Source organism: Leptonotus elevatus, chromosome 1, assembly GCF_054856555.1.
Source record: "Leptonotus elevatus isolate MCC_2025b chromosome 1, RoL_Lele_1.0, whole genome shotgun sequence".
In the NCBI taxonomy this organism is placed as follows: domain Eukaryota; kingdom Metazoa; phylum Chordata; class Actinopteri; order Syngnathiformes; family Syngnathidae; genus Leptonotus; species Leptonotus elevatus.
The window spans coordinates 37,673,834-37,698,741 of record NC_141239.1 but is presented as its reverse complement, the minus strand read 5'-3'; the positions used below and the strand labels follow the sequence as shown (position 1 = coordinate 37,698,741).

The 24,908-nt window shown below is 38.4% G+C and overlaps 2 protein-coding genes across 2 annotated transcripts; one reads left to right on the top strand and one right to left on the bottom strand.

The window, feature by feature from the left end:
- Positions 1–31: 31 nt before the first annotated feature.
- On the top strand, positions 32–9,818 carry cmpk1 (cytidine/uridine monophosphate kinase 1). The gene is made up of 6 exons (XM_086097313.1): positions 32–309; positions 1,891–2,037; positions 5,551–5,703; positions 5,794–5,870; positions 6,824–6,920; positions 9,095–9,818. Exons 1-6 carry the CDS (start codon positions 166–168, stop codon positions 9,134–9,136), a joined length of 660 nt encoding a protein of 219 aa, XP_085953439.1. The 5' UTR covers positions 32–165; the 3' UTR covers positions 9,137–9,818.
- Positions 9,819–11,096: 1,278 nt separating this feature from the next.
- bcl6ab (BCL6A transcription repressor b) lies at positions 11,097–19,550 on the bottom strand. Its single transcript, XM_086097301.1, has 9 exons — positions 19,451–19,550; positions 17,110–17,280; positions 16,808–17,029; positions 15,457–16,224; positions 14,420–14,529; positions 14,197–14,331; positions 13,061–13,191; positions 11,837–11,974; positions 11,097–11,272 (listed from the first exon to the last, which is right to left on the bottom strand). The coding sequence occupies exons 2-9, from the start codon at positions 17,262–17,264 to the stop codon at positions 11,147–11,149; spliced, it is 1,785 nt and encodes a 594-aa protein (XP_085953427.1). The 5' UTR covers positions 17,265–17,280; positions 19,451–19,550; the 3' UTR covers positions 11,097–11,146.
- Between the last annotated feature and the right edge of the window lie 5,358 nt (positions 19,551–24,908).

Genomic DNA, 24,908 nt, shown 5'->3' with positions numbered 1-24,908 from the left:
CAAGAATCCGAAGCTCTCATTGGACGTCGAGCCCCAATGCGGAAGTGGTGTCCTTCGGCTTCTTTCACTGGTACTGACACACATTCATCGGCTAGCCGAGCTTCTGTTCGTCCTCCCTTCCCGAGACGTGCTGTTTGACATTATAGGGGCCAGCGTGGCTGGTTTATGATCAGCCGTTTGGTGAATAACGTCGCGCAGAGGGTGCCGAGCCTGTTGTCCCGGGTGTGTGCGATGAAGACGGCGCAGGTCGTGTTCGTGCTGGGCGGGCCTGGTGCTGGCAAAGGCACTCAATGCGCCAAAATCGTCGAGGTAAGCTAGAAGAGATGGCGAGGGTGATTTAAATACCTTTTATGTGACGTCTTACTATTGACCGTGAAAAATCACGAATAAGGAATAGGTATGATCGCCGCTTCACTGACTTCCAGCCGTCCTCAAAATAACCTGTGCTAGCGAGCTGGCTAGTTAGCTAATTAGAGATGGCAAAAGTATACACGCCCTTTATTTGAGTAGTGTATGTGAGATACTTTGATTTACACAGAGAATATGAGAATAGCCAAGTATTTCTGAATAGCTGAGCCTTAATGTGGCTCTAAAACTCGCTAAAATCCCATCTGTTGAATCAGTACCCATATATGGTCAAAATGAACCAAGCTGTAGAAGCCACATTTGTAACCATATCAGTAAGTTCTGTTAGCAGGTGTTGTGTAAAAGGGTCAGTGTGTATGTGTGGGATTCACTTGTCCATGTAACCTTTAAACCAGCCCCCACACAAAGACGACAAGCCATCCATCCAATCATTTTCAATCACAGGGCACTGTTTTCTCACAAATGTATACGCAGACATGCCATATTGCCATTCACTGAGTTGGTTGAACTATCTTCCTATGAAGATGATATCTATTGCTAGTCTGTCTAGTTTTCTAACTTGTACAGTTGCATACTCAGTTGCTCATCTGTGACTGTATTTGTGAAGTCCCACAATGAATCACATGAGCTCTAACGACAAAAAAACTAACATTTCCAGTTTGGAAGCAAGATCCAGCCAACCACCCTCAAATCAAAACAATACATTTTATACACTTACACCATATATTGTCAGTGACAGTGTATACAGTATGTGTTTTTTTCTGGCAGTCTATTGGTTTGTGTGTGAGAGTCAATGGCCTGGGCACATTCGGACAAGCATCGACAGTCATTCACTCACATTCGCACCTAAGAACAATGTACAATCTTCAGTGCTCTACCATGCATGTTTTTTTTTGAGTTGGAGGAAGTCGGTGAAAACCCACGCAAGCACAGGGAGAACATGCAAGCTCCTCACAGGAAGGTGATTGTGCTCAGCGGTCAGCACTCATCCACCGCGCTACCTGATACACAGTTGGGGATTTCAATTTATGAATCCTCCTTTGAAACACATACTGTCTGTTAAGTCAAGCACACACACGCCCCGTTTCAGTCGTCACGTTTGTCATTACTACTCTTATGTGGTTGCACGTCCATGTTGCGTATGTGTGTATTGCTGGGTGTTGGCTGTTGGTTTTTATGTAAGGTTTTCAGACCCGAATGACAGCTGTACACAGAGGCTTTATTCATTCAGTCCAAAGAGCTCTTTCCCGGATGTAACTTCCAAGTTCAGGGTGTGCAAGGGATTAAGCTGCTTCAAAAAAGAATTATGTCAACTCCTCTCCTCCACAAGAGTTGTATTTAAATCCGGAAAATATAAGGCAGCATGGCGGAATAGTGGTTAGCACAACTGCCTCTCAGGCGAGTGTTTTAGGATTCAAATATTAGGTTGCAGTGCTTATTGTGAATTGTTGTTGGTCTCAGTGCACTGCGATTAACAATAGGACAATTTGCATATTGAAAGCTCTGTGTTGCTTTGTACCTCAGAACTACAACTACACCCATCTGTCAGCTGGAGACCTGCTGAGGGCAGAACGGGCCAGAGAGGGATCAGAGTGTGGCATTCTCATCGCCAACTTCATCAAGGAAGGCAAAATTGTCCCTGTGGAGATCACCATCAACTTACTGAAAATGGTGAGAAACCGACAGAGGCCGATTGATAACACCACAAGTTAAGCAAGTTCCTTAAGATCTGTTTGCAAATCAATAATCTTTGAATTGAAGTCAACTCACATTTGAAATACTGTATGTCTTATCTGAAATTATGAACATTTTCTTCACCTTTCCTGGTTACAGTAGAATCCTTTTTTGATCAGTGGTTTGACAAAGCCTCTTAAGTTTGGCTCAGTATATTAAGAATCTTTTTGTGTTTTTGGTCTTCAATTTTAAGTGAGCACAATGAATGAACACACATTTATCGCCCCTAGATGGCACTAATGTCCACTGTGCAGTTGATTGACAAAGAAGTCTACACACCACTGTGCAAATGCAGAGTTTTTGTGAAATAAAAATTGAGATGAAGGCGAATCCTTAAAAAATAAAAATAAATGCATTAATGTGACCTTTAACATGTACAACTCAATTTGTCATTATGATTATCTTTAATCCTTGCAAGAGGAAACAAAAATAAATTGAGAAAACGTAATTACTCAAGTGTGCACACCCTTTATGGGAATGTGGCTGTGTTATGAATTACCGTAATGTTGTGGAAGCTTTCTGTTAATATAACTTTGCAGCTTATACCAGTATTCCTGACATGTTTATAAATGACGGTGCAACTTAAATTGAAGGTGATACTGTGGCTTTAGCATTTTTAGCTCTCAATGTTAAGTGCAGTTGGAAGAACAACCATAACAAAAACTATACACTATGTATAGTTGTACTATGAAATGTAATAAATACTTAAAAACATTGTCAAGCGAGAAGATAGTGAACTCAGGTTTGCATCGCGTCAATTATTTTGGGTGAAATGCGCCCTAACTTTCAGACTGTTGCCATGACACTGCATTAGCCATAGTGTTTCAGTTTACAGCACGGATGACCTGCATGTGCATCACAGACGGGCAGTCAGTCAGCAGGAGCAGAGGGAAGCGAGGCCGTTTTGTGTGGAAAGACAAAGTGTCAAAAATTAAATGAATGACGACGTCAACTGTAAAATTACATTTGGAGGATTTTGATTGTCAAAGTCTTGGCAGTACTATTTTGAACGCAGCCACATCCTTAGTTATAAGAGGGTGTGCGCACTTGTGCAGCAACACTACCTTAGTTGTTTTCCCTTCCTCTGTAGAAAATGTTTCTCTCTTTTTTTATACTGAGTTTTATAGGTCAGATATAGGCCACATTAATGTTGGAAAATGTTATGAAATTACTTATCTTGGTCTCATTTTCCCTTAAAAAAACTGGCATTTGAACATAGGTGTGTAGACTTTTAATATCCACTGCATGTGATAGTGTCTTGTCATGAACTTTCAAAGGTTAGCCTGCTAAAGGAAGAATTGTGAATCTTTGGTGCAAATTGACCAAGGTCAAATCTGTACCACAATCTGAATTATCAGTGCATGTTCATTTTTTTATTTTTGTAATTCCTGTCACAATTATACTTTCAATTTGTCAAGTGAACATATTTCTCTCATAGGGGTGAGACGATACAGGTAACTCACGATTCGATACTGTGACGATATGTGGCCCACAATAACGATGATATGCGATATCTACAATATTCGATATATTGTCAGAATTTTTCTCAACGATATATCACAATATTCAGTTCTGTTCTTCTTCGCCAATAGTGTCTAGACACCAGTTCTTCGTTACTGCTTCTTCCTGCTTTACCACCATTTAGGGATTAGTGCCCCCACAAATGGGACAGGAGAGAGTAAGTACTAAAAATAATGGTTTGGATTGGAGCACAAATTTAAGTCACAGATGGAATAATTTTTTGGGATCAGAAAACAAAACAAAGATTTTATAAAGCACTTTTGCCCATTAAATAATAATATTTAAAACATCTACTCAAAATGTCTAATTTGGTCACATAGGATTTAGAAACACAGCTGTAAGGGCAATAAGAGGCAGATACATTCTTATTTTATACCTGGTCCGTGTATAAAATAACAAGGTATTAATGGCTTAAAGTTGTTTTCCTAAAATCTAAACAATAATATTCAATGTCAATATTTGACATTTTGAGTTGAATGTTTTTATTTATTGGAAAAGGTGTTTTATAAAATAATTGAAGACAAAGTTCTATTATCTTTTTTTCTTTCTTTTTTTAATAATGAAAAAGACAAAGTGCAATTTAAGGCACATTCCCTTCTTTTAAACACGCAGAGTGAATTACAAAGTAGCCTAGGCCCAGGATATTGAAAAAGCAAAGAAAAAGTAAAGAAAGCAAGCCAGGTAGGTGTCACTCATTACTGTTGCCAGCCCTTTTTTTGCACTTCGGGGCCACCGTACCAGCCAGGCACTAATGCTAACACTAGCTGCTAGCCACTAATGTCAGAGACTTGCGGCGTATCACACGACGACGACGACGTAATTAACTAGCGGATTCTTAGCATCCCAAATTAACGATTAAATATACTTTCGGGATGGCTTTGTGAAAATGTTGGTAGAAAATATGTAATTTAAATAAAAACTTCAATATGTAAGCCAACATGTCGAAAAAAGGAAGTCAAGCTGGCGGTGACGTTGCCGCGCAGGTCAACTTCGAAGTAAAAGCCCACGAGGCAATTGCATTGGCATCAATGTATTGTTTGGTAAAGCTTTAATTTTTAAGTTAGCCTTGGTGTAGGCGGCGTGTTACGTTGTGTATGTTTCCAGCTCCATTAACATGTTGAATGACGGGGTAAATCCATGTTTTGCTTTGCGCTGGTGTGCCGTCATAAAATATCGATACTGCCATTAGTGTATCAATATATTTATTGCAACAGAGAGCACAACAATGTATCGCAATTTTTTTCCCCACCCCAGAGTCTCAACAATTTTTTAGATTGTTTGACTTCAATTGATCTAATCTAAATCTGATGTTTCTCAGATGGCATGCGTTTCACTACAGTGCGTTTCTTTTGTTGGAAGGCACGGCCATTTTTGCGTGATGGAAATGAAGACATCTGAAATGTTTTCTTTGGTTAACCAGAATGCACCTGTGCAACCGCTTACATAATTTTAACCTTATTTCAAATGTTTACGTGGTCAACTAAAGTTTACGCAGTTAAACTGATCATCAAGTCCAATAACCAATAATAATTTTATTAATAGTACGTGCTTGTATTGGACTAACACAAAACTGATGTTTAACACACACACACACGCGCAAACACACTGCGCAATGAGGAGAAGTCTTCTCCCATATTTACCCGCTGTTTTACTGTTGTGCATGGAGCCTTTAATTCCACAAGGGGGCAGCAATGTTATGGTTTGTGACAACACAATGATTCTAGGTATCTAGGAGAGACTTTTTTCCATTTTGACACGAAAAAAATCTCTGCCTGCAGCCTGCCATCCATTGAATTTCCTTAATTTGTCATAGGTTTTATGTCACTGACAGGCCAGATGGCTTTTCCATTGACCAAAGAACAAAACACCATTTTGTGTTGTATTTTTCCATGTCCCATTTAAGCAAATGTTTTTTTCATCCTCCTAAAGGCAATGGAAGAGACCATGAGAAAAGATGCACAAAAGTTTCGCTTCCTCATAGATGGCTTCCCCCGCAATGAGGACAACCTTCAGGGTTGGAACAAAGTCATGGATGGAAGAGCAGATGTCAAGTTTGTGCTTTTCTTTGACTGCAGCAATGCGGTATGTCATGGAAATGCCGCAGAGAAGTAGATTAACCCTTGAGTTCCGTGACACTGATGACCTTTCGGCTCTTGTCTGATCCGTGCGCAGGTTTGCATCAACAGATGTTTAGAACGAGGAAAGAGCAGTGGGCGTACTGATGACAACAGAGACAGCGTGGAGAAACGGTGCGCTCTTGTGCTTGTGATTAAATTCTCATTAAGAATTGGGCAGGTAAAATCGGGTGAAATTCCAGGGTGAACTTAAAAATAGGGATACACCAATACCACTTCTTCTTTTTTTTTGTAAGAAAGAGTATGAGTAAAAGTACTTAGATTTGAGTACTTGCTGGTAAAGAGTACAGACCCTTGATAATGCTGTTACGTTTTGCAATTGTGATGAAAATGTGTTTTATTTTAATTTAATCAAATATTGTCCAAAACACACACACACACACACACACACACACACACACACACACACACACACACACACACACACACACACACACACACACACACACACACACACACACACACACACACACACACAAATCATAAATATGGCATATATTTCAATTAAATACAACTACTGGTAATTTAAGTAACAACTGAATTAACACAAACAGAATCAATCCCATATTACCAAACATAATAAAAAAAGAAAGAAGCATTACAATTATGAGTGTTTGTGTGTTATCTAAAAAGCATCCCAATACTAATTAGAATGAGTTAATTCCCCAAGTAATGTGTTCTACAATACGATTCATTCCAAAATTTAACCCAATATCCCTAATTCAAGGAGTAGTTATTTTAGGTTAGAAGAATCTCACGGCTCTTTAAATTGGCTTAATTAAAGTACATCGCTGATATAGATTGATGATTTAAAATATATTATTTGTAGTAAAAGTAGATTGATTAGTCGTGCACCTGCCTGCTCTCCCATGACACACTTGGGAATCACTGCTTCATGTAAAAAAAATGGAGTATATTTATTGTCAAATTTGATGTATTTCTTGCCTGAACATGACCAATATCAATATATTGTTCTTTGACACCCGCATGCATGTTTTTGACCTCATTTACAAGTACTTGGCATCCTTTGTGCCGACTGACTCCAATAATGGCTTCCCCCCGTATAGAATCCAAACGTACCTGCAGTCAACGCGGCCGATCATTGAGCTGTATGAGAAGCAAGGCAAAGTGCGCTGTGTGGATGCCGCTCGATCTGTGGATGAGGTGAGTCAACACGTCAATAGCCCGACACAAGTTAAAGGAGAAATCACAGTAAGGATAGAGGTAACATACATGTCATGACACACTGTTAAATCGAGTCCAAATCCCCAAGCGGAACTGGCACAGTGGTGCATGTGGTTAGCAGGTCATCCTCGCAGCTCGGAGTTGCTTGCATGAGTTTTCTCCAGGTACTTCCAAAACCTTCTGAAAACTGTGAGGCAGACATGCTCATTATTATTCCACCACGCCGCCACTGGCAGGTATGTCGAGTTCAAATATTTGACAACACTGCTTTCAAACACACAAAAAACAACTTCAAGGAGTAAAGGAGTGTATCTTGACTTATGAGTGCCCAACATGTGAGTATTTTATTTTCAAATTCCAAATCAAATCAAACTTGTATAAGAAGCAGCCCATTTACCATTCATTTATATAGCACCTTTCAGACCTAAAAATGCAACTCTAAGTGCTGTGAAATGAAGACATCCATAGTACAATATAAAAACTCACTCACTCACTCACTCACTCACTCACTCACTCACTCACTCACTCACTCACTCACTCACTCACTCACTCACTCACTCACTCACTCACACACAACCTGAGAATTATGGAAATAAAAATGGTGGGACACAGACAAACCATGCGAGGAAAAAAAAGGGGATCTCGTCCACACTGAGCGTGATGACGGCCTACGGCTACAGGGAGTGGTGCCATCCCAGAAACCCTTGTTCCAGATTGACTGTGGTAGGCCCTTTACAGAGTGTGGAGACCCCCTTGCCCCCTTGAGAAGGCCAGCCACCCCTCCCATGGTAGAGCTTTCACCCATGAGGAAACACTAGAGCTAAAAGACAAAAGAATAAAAAGAGCTAAAAACTAAAAGGTGACAAAATAAAAGGCTAAAGGACAATATTTATTTCCGCTATTTGCAGCAGGGCTCGGTCCCTACTCCCTATCCCCTCCCAATAGTGGGAGTTCGATGTTATTAGAATAGGTGCTCAATGAAAAACGTCAGCTTTTCTGGAAAAAAATCGAAAAGCGATCTTTCCTTCCATTTTTTTTTTTTAAACACTTGCAGTTCTTATCTTTTTTCTTTTTTTTTTGTCATTGCAACACTGTGAAACTCATAAAGAATATCTTTGCCCTATTTTTTGACTGTGAAGGTTTCTCTGTAGAAAAGCAGCAATGCAGTCGGTTGTCAACTCCTCATGAATGTTGGCAGCTTTTCCGGTGAGAATAATACTTGTCCAGAGTTTTACACTCAAAGGCAGTTTTCACATCGGTTTGCTCAAGGCAAAAAAGGCAAACTTGAGTGATAACTGTAGCCGTCATTTTAAACAAGTCGAGGTTTGTTTTGCGTTGACGTCCAACGGTTGTGTTTGCACACTTGACTCATTTATGTTTGAAATAAACAACAAGAAGTTCAACTTGAACAATTTCCAAAAGCGACATTTAGCTGGGGAAAGTATCTTCGTGTACTTTTGCTAAACATAGCAAGCATAGCAACATTGTTTGATTTTATGCCCCCTAAGTAATCTTAGGTGTTATGTTGAGGTCCTCCAATGTAGTGATATTCTGACGTACAAGGGATCCAACTTTCTTTCAATTTGGATCCGTCACTTTTTCTTTTTAAAGATTATTGCTTTTGTTGTGAGCCAAAGTTTGTTACGAGTGTTTTGTGCATCACAATTAATTCACAGCGGCTCCTTCTGGTGTGCATGACTTTGCCACCGGGGGCATTATAGTACAGTCATGCAATCAGAACTGAAGAAAAGTTTCACATCTGTGACTACAGACTGTCAAAGTTGCAGTAATAATAGTCATTTCTCGCACAGGATAACGAATATATGCCTGTGAGTTTTGTTATATTGTCTTTCTACATGTGTTGCTGCACTGTTTGTGTTTGGATATATGGTGCTTAGTGCATTATAATGCTATTTGTAATTTTGCATTGTGCGAAAGTGTAACAAAAACGCAACAAACCTCTCGAGAGAACATTTCATGAGCTTTTACGATGATTACAAGATGTCGCGAGACAGGACGTTGCGAGAATTACGCCTCGGAAACCAAACACCAAATGGAAACGCCTACGAGTAGAAATTGTAGTAAATTTGATTTTATTAAGCGAAAATAGGATCCCAGTTAATGAACACTCCTCGCCTGTTTGCTTCTTTCAGGTCTTTGCTGCTGTGAAACTCCTCTTCGACAAAGAGGGTTAACTTCTCCCCTGCTGTCAGCGGCACTTTTTTTCTTTTTACCCTTTTTCTTTTTTCTTTTTTCTTTTTATCGCCTGCCAATTTATCATGATAGCCGTAATATTTATATGCACATTCATATATGACTTTATACTTTTGGTTATCATTTTCCTTTCTGGTCAAATCTGCACTGTATTTTTTCTTTTGTTGTGTTCAATGTTTAGGGTAGGAATCGATAATGGGAACCTCACAGGAAGTGACGTTGGCACATCTGCATTGTCTTCCGTCATAGTTTGGAGCGCTGTCTATAGGAACAAAATACACTGTTACCAATGAGGAGACGAGCTTTGCTTCAGAAATGAATCGCTGATGTCTTTACATGATCTTATAGTTTTTGGCAGCAGCCTGCCGTGCTTTTCAGACCAAATCCTCAAAAGTATTGACGAGCGAAGATGAAGACAGCTGGAATATTTACAATACAATTACAATGCTTAATTATCCCGCCTTAGATATCGCTACTATGCTACCAAGACCACGGCCGGCCGGGCCTGACCAAGTAAGGCTTGAGTACTGTACGTTCTGTGAGCTGTGACTCCAGGGAGTGTTTGCAACCATCAGAACCACCCAATGCGCTTCTTCATACCCGCATCCCTCGGACAGCATTCATTGTGTCTGTATATGCAGAAGATAAAACAATTATGAAAAAGTTTGTGGTTCTCGTTTTTATTTAGAATTATGTGAGAACGAGCTAGTTGTATTTATTTCCAGCTATATCTAAAGCAATAATACACAAGTAGACTAAGTGCATTAATTAGTCTAGCTAACCCCCCCCCCCCCCCATCATACTTTTGCCCAAATTTTTACAAATATTGCTGCTAACTGTTAAATATCAAAATAGTTTTCCATCTAAAAAGGGAAGTTTGAAATTGAAAAGAACAAAAGTACTTTTTTTTGGGTACATTTGTTAAAACTCATGACTTGATATTGCACATGATTAACATAACCGCCACACCCGAGGAAAAAGAACCAATCAGAGACTGAAGGTGACTTCTAGTGCGGTTAGAGAGTAGATGTGAACGACAAGAGTGCTGTTGCAGTATGCATATTTATTTCTATTTCATAAATATAAATATATATTATGTATTCTGCTCTTACAAAGATGTGATTAAATATAGGCAATATTCCTGAGCATTTTTTTTTAGCTTGTCTGCATTTTAAGAGCGGCATACAGTGAACAACTAACAAAAAGCACGACTGTACATAGCATTTACATTAAAGACAGACACAGTAGCCAATAAAACGTTATGTTATTAAGGCACTGTAATACACATAGTACGGTCAAAGGTGTACTGTTTGTTCATTAAACAATGCAGCACCAAAATTGGGACAATATGGCAAGGTAAATTTGAATACAAATATTTCATTTGTAAGTATGCGTCAATGACAGGGTATCTGCTTTACAGAACTTTTCAACGTGTCAGTAACCGAAAAGAAAATATCTGAAAAGAAGGCTTTCTGAAGAACAGCAATATGTGTGCAAAATGCCAATGATGGCTTATGAAAAGAATAAAGATTATACTGTACATGTGAAGCAAAAATACAAATGGATGCCAATCTGTACACAAACATACGTACCAAAAGTGACAATAACAAACATGTCACTTTCCCACAGTGAAGTTCACTGTGGACATGACATATCCACACTCTGCCAGCAGATGGCAATCTTATATACAACATAAGTGATGACGTTGGTGGGCAAACTCGTACCAATACTGGAGCAAACTGTAACAGTAATTTTGAGTTGGAAAGGGAAATGCTGATGAGAAAAAGGATGTGTTTAAATTCACAGCCCAAATGTACATTCAGTTGTTTGAGGTGGTGAAGAATAAATTCTGACATACTTAAAATAGTCAAACATTGACAAAATATGGTTCTTTGGATTACAAAAATCATGATCCCCCCCCCCCCCCCCCCTCCTCTTTTTAAAACAATACATTGGCCGATGGAGGAAAAAAGGCTGGAGATGTGGTGCAATCAGCAGGCCAGACTGCCGGATGTGGGGCGGTACTGCGCCTTGGTGTTAGTGATGGCGCCGTGCTTCTGTCGGAGGTGAAGCCTCAGCTGACTCTTGTGTCTGAAGTGGAGGTCACACTTTTCACACTGAGAAACAAAGGACACAATTTCAACTCAAGTTCTTGCGGAGGGTTGCAAAATTCCGCACATTTTTCAAGTTGGAAACCTTACAGAATTGAAAGTTGGCTAAAAATGGACTAAAGCAAGCTGAGGTACAGTTGAATATGAAGAACCCGTTGCCTGATGGGCTTTCGCAAAAACGCTATAAAATATTGAAAGCGTGATACTTTTAAAGAAATACATTTACTGTAGATTTATTAGGTCTGTAACGATACGTCTTTTTTTTATTAGTATATCAAATTTTTCATTTTGGTTCATATTTATGCTTGAATATGATACACTTCCATTTAATAACCGTCAATTCCATGTTAACTTGCAAAAATCCCTTTGAAAATACACTGGGCTTTCTATGGAAATGGACTGGAAACTTTGGAGAAAATGACCAGATCTTTTCCAGCCATATGTTCCATGCCTGCACTGATCCTTCGCCACTACGCTTTCGGATTACCACTTGGCGGAGATGGGATTACTCTTGTTTCTTCCCAGTGGGACAGAGTGGACAAGTAGAGCAGATTTGACTGGGACACTTACATGGTAAGGCTTCTCTCCGGTATGGATGCGCATGTGACTCTTGAGCGTCTGTAGGTGGCGAAAGTGAGTTCCGCAGATTTCACAAGGGTATGGCTTTTCTCCTGTGTGAATTAACACGTGGGCACGAAGATGGGCAACCTGCCAAAAATAACCAAATAATCAGAAGTTGCTTAAAGGTTTAGAGCGGGGGGTCAGCAACATTTCCTGTCAAAAGAGCCAATTTAGGCCAAATAAATAAACTGTCTGTCTGGAGCCGCAAAACCTTTGAACATTGCGATGAACAAATATTATAGTAATTTTTTGCCTCTCTTCTTCCTTAATTGGACATTTTCTGGCTATTTTTTGACATTTTTTCTGCCTTTTTTGTGCTATTAATATTCTGACATTTTAGGAAATTTTGGGACATTTTATGTTAGTTTTGGGGGTTTCTTTTGTTTTTGGACATTTTGTAGTTACTTTTAAACTTTGTCTTTTCTGACAATTTTTTTTTAGCACATTATATGATCATTTTCAGGATTTCGTCTTTTGCTTTTTGACATTTTATAGTTACTTTTTAAATGTTTTTTTCCCCTGGTTTTTTTTTTTATAATGAATTTTCTGACTTTTTTGTTGCAATTTTATATGATAATTTTCTGCTCTTTTGGCATCTTTTTTATTTATTTATTAAATTTTATGGTCACTTTTTTGGCCATTTTTAGTTGAGTCGTTTTCCTTTTTCATCAACCTTTTGTCTCTGACAACTTACAAATTTGGACTGACATTTTTTTGAATATTTAATTGTATAATAATAATAATAATTTGTTTTTAATTTAAATCATTAAAAAAATATTTTATCTAAAAAATTCAATTAAATATGCAAAAACAATAATTTCTATTCTTTTTTAAAATATTTTTTTAAGAGATCTACAGGGAGCCACAGGTGAAGGACTAAAGAGCGACAGGTGGCTCCGAAGCCGCAGGTTTCAAACCCCTGGTTTAAAATTACTGTACCTTAAAATTGCTGCAGATTTTCATTAGCCCCATTTTGCATTATATGTTAGCATATATCTAGTAAACTTTTTTTAGACAAAGAATATACTATGCAGTCTGGTTGAACATTTTGCTCTTTATATAATAATACCAAGCTACATTTTTTTATGCTCTCTGTTGACTGGTCGTCAGAGAATTGTAACTTCCGTGGAATGTAGGAATGGACTGCGAAAAATTTAAAAGAGTTTCTCTCACCTGGACAAATCTGGAACCACATGTGTCGCACTTGTATGGCTTCTCTCCAGAATGGATGCGGGTGTGGGTCTTTAGGTTAGCTGGCCGGTTGAACTGAGCACCACAGATGTTGCAGCAGTACGGCTTTGCACCTGCAATAATAACAACTTCAGTTTATACAGTACATGAATAAAAAATGATTTTATTACAAACATACCAAGTGGTAGATACATGCAAAGTTATCTCACCTGCACACAGTGGATCTAAAAAGTCTACAGTACACCCCTTTTTTGGATGCCAGGTTTTTGGGATGAAAAAATAAATAAATCAAATGCGTTTAAAAAAAATCTTTTCCAGAGGCGAAGTAAAAACAAACGACTGTAATAATGTGGTTGCACAAGTGTGCACACCCTCTTAAACCTGGTGCATGACTGTGTTCAGAATTAACCCATCGCATTCCCACTCATGTTGAGTGGCAGTCAGCAAACACCCGCCACCATTTAAAGTGCCTCCGATTGACCACAAATGCATTTCAGATGTTGTACAAGGCTTTCCCTGATGATTTTTTTTTTTTTTTTTTGCCAGAAGATTCTGTGCTCACACTGACTGCTATTTTGTACTGTTCATAATTCCTTCCAGCTTGTCTAAGGCCCCACTTTTAGTTTCATTGGGCCTTTACAAAATCTCCCAAACATATGTGGGGAAATGTGGTGGATGACTATTTCGAAATAGTAGTCAAGTGTTTGCAGAAGAGCAAAATCCTACTAGAACATCTGACATTTTTGGGGGGTTTATCAGATGAAATTTTAATGGTGACTCCCCATTAACAATTGTCTTTAATTCATACGAGTTGCACAGGTTATAGATCACATTAATGGTGAGAAAAGTTTGAAAATGATTTACAAGTATATTTGTCGCATTTTTGAACACCACAAAAACCTGGCATTTGAACAGGGGTGTGTACACTTTTTATATTCACTGCATATATTTTTAGAACACTGTAATGAATAAATCAGGGTTGCGGTTAATCAGGGAAGTGGTTTGGAGAATGAATTAATGAACTGGTTTAACTGCTTTTCACTTTTCCACGACGACAACACATCATCCACACATACAAAATGCGCGATTGTGACCGCCGCCGTAAGCGGTAATCTCACCTGTGTGGACAGTTTTGTGGCTGGCCAGGTTGCCTTTGTAGCGGAAGGCAGCCTGACAACAGTCGCACTTGTATGGCTTCTTTCTGTGGACCTGGTCCATGTGGTCTTTGGGGCAATCTTCTTCCGGGAAGCCCTCTGTAAATAAAAATATGTCGTCAGTACGCCTTGTTGTACATGTCATGTAAATGCTGTAGAGCGTGGAGGGGGCGGGGTTTGTAATTACCACAGCCGGACAGAGAGAACTTTGACTCTCTGCAGTAAGAGTCAGGAAAGAGGTGAGTGGCCTCCACCTGTTGAGGGCTATCGCAACCGCAGGAGGAGCATTTGCGGTGGCTGCAAGAGAAGGACGGACAACATTCATGGGCTATTTTTTCATTTGTTTGGATTGTTATGAACTTTGATATTCTTTTATTGCCTTTGAATGACATCACAGTGCTACAAAATGGTGTCTAGGGTACATTGAAGTTCAGTGATTATGTGTGGTATGTGAAAGTACTGCCGAGTTTAGTTGTTTTTTACTTTTACGTTCAACACATTTGCATTTAATCCTTAAAAACAGTTTTAAAATATTTATTTGGGTACAATTTTCATTCAAATTTGATCTGAAATGCATTTTAACCCATTCACTGCCATCGACGGCTATAGACGTCAGAAATTCATTTGAACTATTTCTATTAGTTTAACATTTTTCCCCACTTTTGTTAACAAGAGTATGAATACCCAGATTTTTTTAAATTGTATTAGAACAGATGTAAAATTTGTGATTGATCATGAGTTAATTAGTGCAGTCATGCAATTAATTACAATTAAAAATTTTAATCGCCTGACGCCCCTAATTTTTTATATTTTCTTAAAAAAAAAAGATTATCAAAAAAATATTAAAGAAAAGATTATTAAAAATTAGGGGCATCAGGTGATTAAAATTTGTAATCGTAATTAATCGCATGACTTCACTAGTTAACTCACGATTAATGACAAATTGTATATCTGTTCTAAATGTACCCAAAAAAATTCTAGGCTTTTATACTCTTGTTAACAAAAATGGGGAAAAAATGTTAAACTAATAGAAATAGTTCAAATGAATTTTTGACGTCTATTGTTGTCAATGGCAGTGAATGAGTTAATTGATAGTTATTTCTCTATTTTTAAGAGTAGACATAATGTTAAAGGGGCTTACAATAATGTTCAAATGTATTTCATTTTTTTACGTTTTATCAATAAATCCTCTATCAAACTCTTCAACATGTGTACTAATCTTACCTATCAACAGTGATGGGGTTTTCTTCTCTGTTTTCATTGGCTGCTTCTTCCGTTTGGGATTCCCTTTGGTCTGCGCCACTCCTGCAGGGACTAACCGAAGGGGATCCGCTTTCAGGGCTTCCTCTCAGAGCATCCGTTTCCTCGTTCACAGGGGTTTGGTTCATCATGATTAATTTGTACTTCTTCCAGTTTCGGACCTTGGCTTCTTTGGAGCAATCCGGGGACTGTTTGAGGCTCAGGGTCGCGTTCCTGCTGCTGGATGACTCGGTGGGCGAGTTGGGCTGGCAGTCGGATCTGAGGGGACTCTGGGGGCTGCAAATCACGCCTTTGCCGAAACTTTGAGACGATCTACGGCAGTTCGTAAAGGGGTGCTGAACTCCGTCTTCCTCCATGTGGGTGGCGGGTCGAATAATAGTGGGCTGGAAACTGATAATGGCAGAGGATTCCTTGTGAGGCACATTAGTGCTGGCAACTTGCAGAAACGGTTTCTGGGTCAAGGAAGATGCTCTGGGAGGGGTGCCCACCCGACGGGAATCCTCGGGCTTGCCGGCGGGGATGTGGCGATCACCGTATACATGATAGGAGCCGGAGGTGTTGATACCCCGGAAAACACTGTAACCCCGGCACTCTGGAAGAGGGGGCGATGTAGCCATGTATCTGTTTTTAACATCTAACTCTGTCACATGAATGGGCCTCAATGTGGAGAGTTGGTCAGCCTGGGGTAGCATGCTGGTCTGTACCTCTTCAACGTGGACGTTTAAAGATGGCCTGGAGAAACATAATCCAGCATAAGTCATTAAATCCGCTTTGGAAACTTTAGTTTCCATGAATACAGTAATTACCATACTAATTGGGGACATTAGGGACTCCATTAAAAATTGTGATTCAGTACTTGCAGGTTCACTTACTCATCATTTTTATTTTATTACCTACAGTTAATTTTTCGCTAAATATAAACCCTCATCTAATTTCCTTTTTTGTGCATTGACACGCCCTAAACTGCCACCAGATGGCGTCAAAACTCTAAAAGCTCAAAAAAAATTTTTAAATATATATTTCACAGCTGTGTTTGTGCATTCCCGTAAAAATACATTCGTTACAGATGATTTGATTTAGAAAAAATGAACCTATGTGCGAATGCGGAGAAAACTCCATTGCTTCCACGTACTCCCAGGCTAATCTTTAGCTTCTCTCCCCAGACATGCGAAGCTTGTCTCTCATTGGAGATGTATCACTTAAACATACTTCCTTGACACTAATTCCTAATAAAACAGGGCTCTAGCAGCATCGAAAGGCATTTTAGTTAACTATGCCAGGGATTACTGCATACCATGTGTGCTGCTATGGTTACCTGGAATTGATGAACCTGTGACATGTGTCGGCCACGTGCTCCATCTGGAGGTACAAGGCCGTGTTCATGGTGCCCACCAGCATACCATCCGTCAAGTTCAGACAAGACGTGTACATGAAGTCCAGGAGGTTTGAGAAACTCTTGGGATCTATTTTGGGGTCCAAGCTGATGACACTGAGGTTTGTGTTGTCAGGGTTCATGAAGACGGAATAAAAGAAGCCACTGGAAGGAAAGCACAGGAGTCATGGTCATCGTTGGCATTGCTCCCCTGCGGCCCAGTGGCATTTCAATTTCTGCGTTACCTGCAGGCCACCAAGATGGCCTTGTGAGCGTAAAAAAGCTGTCCGTCCACTTGAATGGTGACGTCGGTGAGGATATTCCTGCTGCGAAGACGGTTGAAGTTGAGTAAGACATCACCTGCATGGCGCGTAAATTGGACACACCCATTTGCAGTCATGACCGTGCTGTGAAAACTGAGCAAAAGAAAGAAATGTGTGAAAAAGTGTTTTCTTGGGGTCATTTTTCACTGACTATGACTTCTATTTAATGCTGCTGATGTTTGGGGCCACCCAAACTATTTCATTGTTAATAACATTTGTCTTGTCTTCTAGTTTTGTTTTTTTCTCGGGCTCACTTAAAAAAACAAAAACAAAACAGACTATTTCATGTTTACATAACACAATGTCGATGGGACTGCAACAGAATGCTTTCGACACCGTGACTAACCAACAATTTACTTTTATTTGCTGGCACCCATGTCACTCACAAGGCCAGGCTCCACTGAGTGTACAGTCAGTCACATAGTATAGTATAGGGTGGAACATGAAGATAGTGACCCCAAGTGGCCAATAATAATACATGCGTCTCACATGTCACACATACACTTTTTTTGTTAGGTAATGCAAAATCAATTGTCATCTGATTTGTTGAACAGGAACAGCTGCAGCGCCAATACATGCAACTACAGTTCAAAAGTCTAGATTTTTTTTTTTTTTAAACCACATAACCAATGTCTAGACAGTAGCTCAGATTAATTTAATGGCTTTATCATTGAAAAGAAAAATGCTTTCCTTTCAAACACAAACAACTTTTTTAGTGGCCACAAGTGTGTGTGTGTGTGTGTGTGTGTGTGTGTGTGTGTGTGTGTGTGTGTGTGTGTGTGTGTGTGTGTGTGTGTGTGTGTAAATATAGTTTAACTGTTTTAACTGCATTGTACTGCAATGACAATAAAAACGTATTCCATTCCACGACCATAATTTTGTTGTCATTGCTGGTCTTTGTGGGCATGGATGAGCTGGAGCCTATCTCAGCAGAATTTGGACAAGATGGCTGCAGCTAGTTGCAGGGCATCTATTAAATGACAAATAATAAACTACATTCAACCATATGAAACCTTGAATTTTGTAAGTAGGAATAAAATTTTAAAAAAAGCTACTTTACTCCTTGAAGACATTAAATATGACTGGTGAACCCCAAAAAATAGTGGTGGAAATCAATTATCAAATGTTCTCTTACACATTATAGTATATATTTTCATGTGATTTTTTTCAGGCACTTTATTCTTCCCCTCAACACAGTTTTTAAATATGTTCCTGTCAAAAAAATCGAATCTGAACTCATGGCACTCTTGATTACTGTTCACAACTATTGCACATTTGGGTAGTGTGAATTTCTTTGAGAGTAAAAAAAAAACAACCTAAAAGCTATCGAGTTGACACTTAGCAGCCTCTCACCAGAAGGCGGCGGAATTGTAGAGAGAGAGGAAAGTACTTGAACCTCCATGCCTTGATCTCATTTAATATGGTCTCCTAATTACAGGGTTATTGCTCTACTAATGAAACCTATTACATATGCTCAGTTGACTCAACTGTCTATGTTAAGTTAGAACCTAAAAAAAAGATCATGTAATAATAATAATAATATAGATGGGATAAATAAAAAATAATGAGATGGATAAAAATATGAACCCCACATTCTGATTTTCTGTCTAAATCTTATATTTGACACCCCCCCCCCCCCCCCCCCCCCCCACAATCTGAGCAGAAATCAGCTAAACTCCCAAGTTTGTAAAGATAACAAATAACAAATAATCATGTTGCGGCCAAGGGCACTCGTGTTTGCTGCGCAGTAACTTGTGGCCACACGTCAGGCCCTGAACACAACATCGTTGCGTTCAAGTTCAGATTCCGCCATTATTAGTTCGTCTAGAAATGATGTTTACAGGAGGAAAACACATTTCCAGCGAGCCCGTGTTACGTTTCATTGACAGTAAAACGACGCTTGAACCAGACAGACCGGTTCGATTGCGCCACGTTTAGTGACAGCAGGCTCGTAAAAAGTTTACCAAGCGTGAGCCGAAGAAAAGGCAAGTCAGTGTGGCTACGATTCAAAGTCAACAGCCCAACTTTCTCAACCACGCACAAACCCATTAAAATGTCAACAAACAAAAAACACATCCACGCGTTTAGTCCTTAAAAGTCACAAATTGTTTATAAGATTGAAGCTATAAAAGAGTCATTGCTATTATGTCTAATATTGGAAATATGAAATAGCAAGCCAGCCGAGGAAGGCAAGCCTAAAGTTGTGCTTCTGGTGCGGGCAAAAGTGAAGGCGAGGAAGGGCGGAGAGGGGGGAAAAACTAACCTTGTAAAAAGTTTCCTCGAAAATCCGAGCCACTCCACTTCTGTGAATCCAGTTCTAAGAAACCGAGCTGCTCAATTCTCGGAATTTCAACATCGGACTGTACCATTTTTTGGTTGGTGGGGTGGTCGCGAAAAAACAAAACAACCCAACCAACCCTCTTTCGTACACCCTGTTCATAAATGATGCACGGCGTCACATAAACGTGCTATTTTACAGCTTGATCAACTTATATTTTATTTGTACCACATTCGCTACAGTTAACGTCGAGTGCTTCATCGGCTTTCCCGAGCAGTGGGACATTCCGAGTCAGCTGACCAAGATATAAATACTGAGAGGAAAATGAGAACATATTGAACTTGTGGCAGCACACTCGCTCACAATCGCACAAGTCAAGTCTCATTTGGGGATTTTCATCATGTAGTACACGTATTACATCCCCCCACGTCGTAATAAATGATCATAACCCAATTTCTTTCCTCTGTGGTGGATGTACGAGTTTTGAGAATGTTGTTTTAGCTGGAAACTTGACAATTCATGTTTTGTAGTATGAGCTCATGCAAAGTTAGTTACACATCAATGCATCAACTCAGTCATAATATGATAGATAGCTGCATAATAATAATAATAATAATAATGGTAATAATAATAATAATAATAATAATAATGATAATGATGACGATGATGTTGAGGATGACAGATATAAAATAAAATGTTAATGTCACCACGCTGTCACATTCTGCAGTCAAATTTGCACAGTGAGTCCAAATTAACTCATTCACTGCCATTGACGCCTATAAATATAAAACATTCATTTAACTATTTATATTAGTTTTAAAAAAAAATCCCCCACTTTTGTTAACAAGAGTATGAAAACCTAGACATTTAAAAAAAAAATCGTAATTTTTTTTATAAATAAAGATTATTAAAAATTAGGGGTGTAATTGTAATTAATCGCCTGACTTCAATAGTTAACTCACAATTAATCACAAATTTTATATCTGTTCTAAATGTACAATATTTGTTTTCTAGGTTTTCATACTCCTGTTAACAAAAAAGGGAAAAAAATATTAAACTAATAGAAATAGTTCAAATGAATTTTTGACGTCTAAAGCCGTTAATGGCAGTGAATGAGTTAAGAAGTATAAATTTGAAAAATAGTATAAATAGTGCATAGCTAAATATGTATAATATTCATTGTACAAATGTAACATGTACAACCTTATTGCACAGTGTTCATAATATTTTATTATGGGAGTAAATATTAAATTGATGCATTGTCACTAAACTTGTGGAATCTTGAAAATGTGTTCTCATGCGTACACCAAGTGCTCAACTTTCCACCTGCGCTTGCCTTCGCTTATCTGTCCCACCACTTCCTGTCTCACCACCACGCAGCTGCATATCTAAGTATTACAAGGTGCAAGTCCCACTATTACACAATACTCATGTTAGTGAAGCTTGGACCGAATGACCTTTAACGGGGAATCAACTACTATTCATATCGCTTCCAATTATTTAAAATAAACAATGATAGCGTAGTGATAGGATTTGAAATTGGCAGCTGTAAAAGTGGGAAATACCACTTCCTATGTTAGTCATAAAAGACTGATCGTGATGCAATGCAACATTTCACATACACTCGCCAGTCACTATAGTGCTGCATATTTGATTGACATTCTCAAAGAGGTACTGGGTCAATATCACTACTGTATAAAGTGCCTACGATGTCCATATCAGAAACACTCAGTCATCATGAAAATGTTGTAACATAATGAAACTTTAAGGTATTGTTAGTGGCCAAACATTTGCACACGCAACAGTATAATAATATGATGTCTCTTTAAATGTGTTTCGAAGAAGGCTGGATTTGATTTGATTTATTTGAAAGGGGACAGTGCAATTTAATAAAAACATGGATATTCATGAGTTAAAAAAGCCAGAATTAGCTAAAAGGCTATTTCCCATCTGTAGTCCCCTGGCCATGATGTAAAAAATAAATTAATAAATAAATAAATATATATATATATATATATAATACAAAAATATAAGTACAGCACAGACACACAGTTAGTTAAAACTTATAAACACAGACTAAATATTAACATTTGAGTAAAGTAATTGTCATCATATTATGCTTGTGCAGTGGTGCCAAGAGATACGAGTGAGCTGGCTTTTCAAAATATGAGTCGTCATTTGGATGATTTACTTGCGTGACAGTGTTGGTAAATTTATTTAAAAAAAAACATGTTCTGATAACGAAAATGAGAAGATGTATCATTTTGTGTTAGTCAGTTCACAACGTTAGCAAATTTATGGAAATGCATAATGTGTAAATGAGCTAATTTAGCATTTTTTTGTTAGTCACTTCACAGCATGTTCACGTAGCGATGTATTGTGTAAATTAGTAAATTTTTCATTTTTAATTCTCATTCGGATGATTTTTTTTTTTTGCTTTGACTTGAGAGTGAGAATTCTGGTGGCAGTGAACTCAACTCACTTCACGACAGGCAGCAGTATGCCAGATAGCGAATGATTCTTCAAATAAGAAGCTACAGTTTACTGTCAAACTCGGCATAAAACAGCCCCATAAGTTTGCCATTGTCAACTAGCTTAATGCTAACAAACAATGCAAACTGATATAGACAGGCTAAAGTTGTAATGCTTTTAAGGAACAATTTGAACACAAATGGTGCATCAACAGATAGACAGACAATATTACTAATTATCATCTGCAAAAAAACGACAAATATTACTGTAGCTTATTGTGCCGTTATGAAACTCTTCTTCATGTTTAATTGTGTTATATTGCCCAAAGTGGTCAAGTCACACACACCAGAAGGAGCCTCTGTAAGTTAATCATGATGCACAAACTGTTTAATGAAATTCTTTACATTCTCTTTAATTATGTTTTCATCCGTTTTGTTGTTGTTGTTGTTTTTTAATGGCCTTTGCATTCATTTCGTTGGGGAAAGATGATTTGAGATATGAGTCTTGTGAGTAAGGTCAGGTCACAGAACAAATTCAACTACTACAGTAGTTGTATGTTGTCAGTCTTAAAGCTGCTCTATGGAGCAATTTGCCCCAAAATATCTTTACAGTAGCCTTTTTATTTGACCATTTATGACTCAAACATCTTCCAATGAGCAGATTAACACCTTGGTATGTTCACAACGGGTACTCCTGCAAGCCTCTGGCCAATCATTTTCAGACTGGATTCGGGTTCGAATTTCTCACCCTCTGTCTGCGGATGTGACGTCATGTGTTGAGTGTGTACATTAAGAAGGGAGTGTGTAGTTTCAGTTTTTGTCCACGTGGCAGTAGAGATTCAAAATTAAATTTCCTGCATTGAGCATCTTTAACCATGTCCACTCTGTCATGTTGAAACATGAATATGATAATAAAATGCATATGAATATGAATGATATTGAATAATGTAGTTTTTCCCCCATATACAACACAGAAAATAAAACCTAAACATCCCTTCGAACAAATCAGTTAATTGAAAAAGATAGAGGCTGAAGAAACAGGCTTATACCATACAATATATAAAATATAATTTTTTATGCAGTATAAAAAAAATATTTCAGAAAGTCCAAATATATTTGTTAATAGTACACAGCAAGCTTTCTAAATGAGTCATGTTGCTAAGTAAGGGTCTGCCATGTGCTCATAAAATGCTAACATTAGCCAACAATGTCCACCGTGTCAGCCTGTTTATATGGTTTGCTTTTCAGTTAATGTAGCATAATAAATAATAAATAATAAATAATAAATAATAAATAATAAATAATAAATAATAAATAATAAATAATAAATAATAAATAATAAATAATAAATAATAAATCAATAAATAATAAATAAATAAATAAATAATAAATCAATAAATAAAAAGAAGTGCGAGAGCTTGATCGATATGCTATTCTAACAGCATAACATCTACTCCATTCAATGAATATGAAGTTCAGTATTAAATCTCAGATTTATTTTGCAAACAATTATGAAGCAAACTCACTCCACTCATGACTAGGGATGCACGACAATGCTTTTTTCAACCGATACAATAAACCAATCTTTTTGAAAGTGCAGATGTCGATAACCGATAAGTAAGCCGATAATTGTTTGCAAAATTCACTTGAATACAAATATACTTTCAAGTCCTACTATATTATCTGGTTTATCTGTATGACGTCAAATTGGCCGATAATTGCAGATAATTATCGTGAATCTCTACTAACTCTCTTTCATACAATGCAAAGGTTTCAACTACTGATTTTCACATCACTACGGCAACTAAAATCTTTTTACCCTGCAATTACCATTAGAAACCCGGGAGTATTTTTTCCCCCTCCATTTCAAAGAAACAATCTTTTCTCCGTTGGAAATGTAAAGAGGACAACTTGAGGTATTTCGCGAAAAGCAATCAGGAAGTGATCTGCTAATGTTCTTTCGTATAAGCAGCACTTTAGATGCCACTTTTGCCGTTGCAGTGCAGAATCACAGTATTAAGCATCATTTTTACACTTGAAGTTCCACTAAAGTGAATGTGTCATCTAATCGCCATGTTCATAAAGTGAGGCTTCAAAATCATGAACAATTCAGCTTTTCTCTCAGCTCACAAACAGTGATTGCTGACAACGAGGCGCACCAAAGCAGCCACACCAGCACATGGCCCCGATCCACACACTGGCCGATGGGTTTCTTAAAGTTTCTTCGCCTTCTCTCAATGAGGTGCATGCACTCATAGCAAACGACAAGGCACTCTAAATCAACCATGCCAATGCAAAGTCCTGGTTGACAAGCTGGCTGTTAAGTCGGACATTAAAATGAATAAATAAAAAAAATCCCCCTCCTCGCTATTCCACTTCATCACCGTGACATGCGCGCACTCATGGCTAACAACGAGGTGCTCTAAAGCGGACATGCCAGTTCGAAGCCCCGGTCCACACTATGGGTGTCAAGTCAGACTTAAAAAAAAAAAAAAGAATCCCCACCTCACTCGTCTGCCTTTTTCCATGTGAAATGCCGACGAGGCGCTCTAAAGTATGTTTATAATGTAAAGAAAAAAATATATTCATCATATAATATGTATTAGTACTGTATACCTACTTTTGCACCGTTTGTGCAAAACTAAAAAACTAAAACGGTGATTTGTTTGTGCTAACAAGAACACCCCACCCCCGCGAATGAACTCAGCTGACCCAGGGCCTAGACACAGACGCATATCAACGTGCCTGTCCCAAAACATGACCCAGGCACATGGTTGCCTGACAGGGATCAAAGGTCACGTCAGTAAAATATGACTCTGAAACTAGTTTGGTTTTCACACACACATATAGCCGGAGGGGGAAGGGGCCAGGTATTCATTCCTCTCCAAGCAACCTTGCACTTGAGAGCAGAATTACAGCAACAACATGAAAAAAGAAAAAGAAAGAAATCCAGCAACTTGACTTGATCTGTT

What these genes read in the sequence shown, in the direction of transcription:
- bcl6ab (XM_086097301.1), bottom strand. Translation starts at nt 17,264, where the DNA reads ATGACTGCAAATGGGTGTGTCCAATTTACGCGCCATGCAGGTGATGTC. An exon ending in CACAGGTTCATCAATTCCAG is followed by an intron (nt 16,225 to 16,807) that starts GTAACCATAGCA and finishes ATGTTTCTCCAG; the next exon opens with GCCATCTTTAAACGTCCACG. An exon ending in CCACAAAACTGTCCACACAG is followed by an intron (nt 13,192 to 14,196) that starts GTGAGATTACCG and finishes TTATTATTGCAG; the next exon opens with GTGCAAAGCCGTACTGCTGC.
- cmpk1 (XM_086097313.1), top strand. Translation starts at nt 166, where the DNA reads ATGATCAGCCGTTTGGTGAATAACGTCGCGCAGAGGGTGCCGAGCCTG. An exon ending in CCATCAACTTACTGAAAATG is followed by an intron (nt 2,038 to 5,550) that starts GTGAGAAACCGA and finishes ATCCTCCTAAAG; the next exon opens with GCAATGGAAGAGACCATGAG. An exon ending in CCGCTCGATCTGTGGATGAG is followed by an intron (nt 6,921 to 9,094) that starts GTGAGTCAACAC and finishes TGCTTCTTTCAG; the next exon opens with GTCTTTGCTGCTGTGAAACT.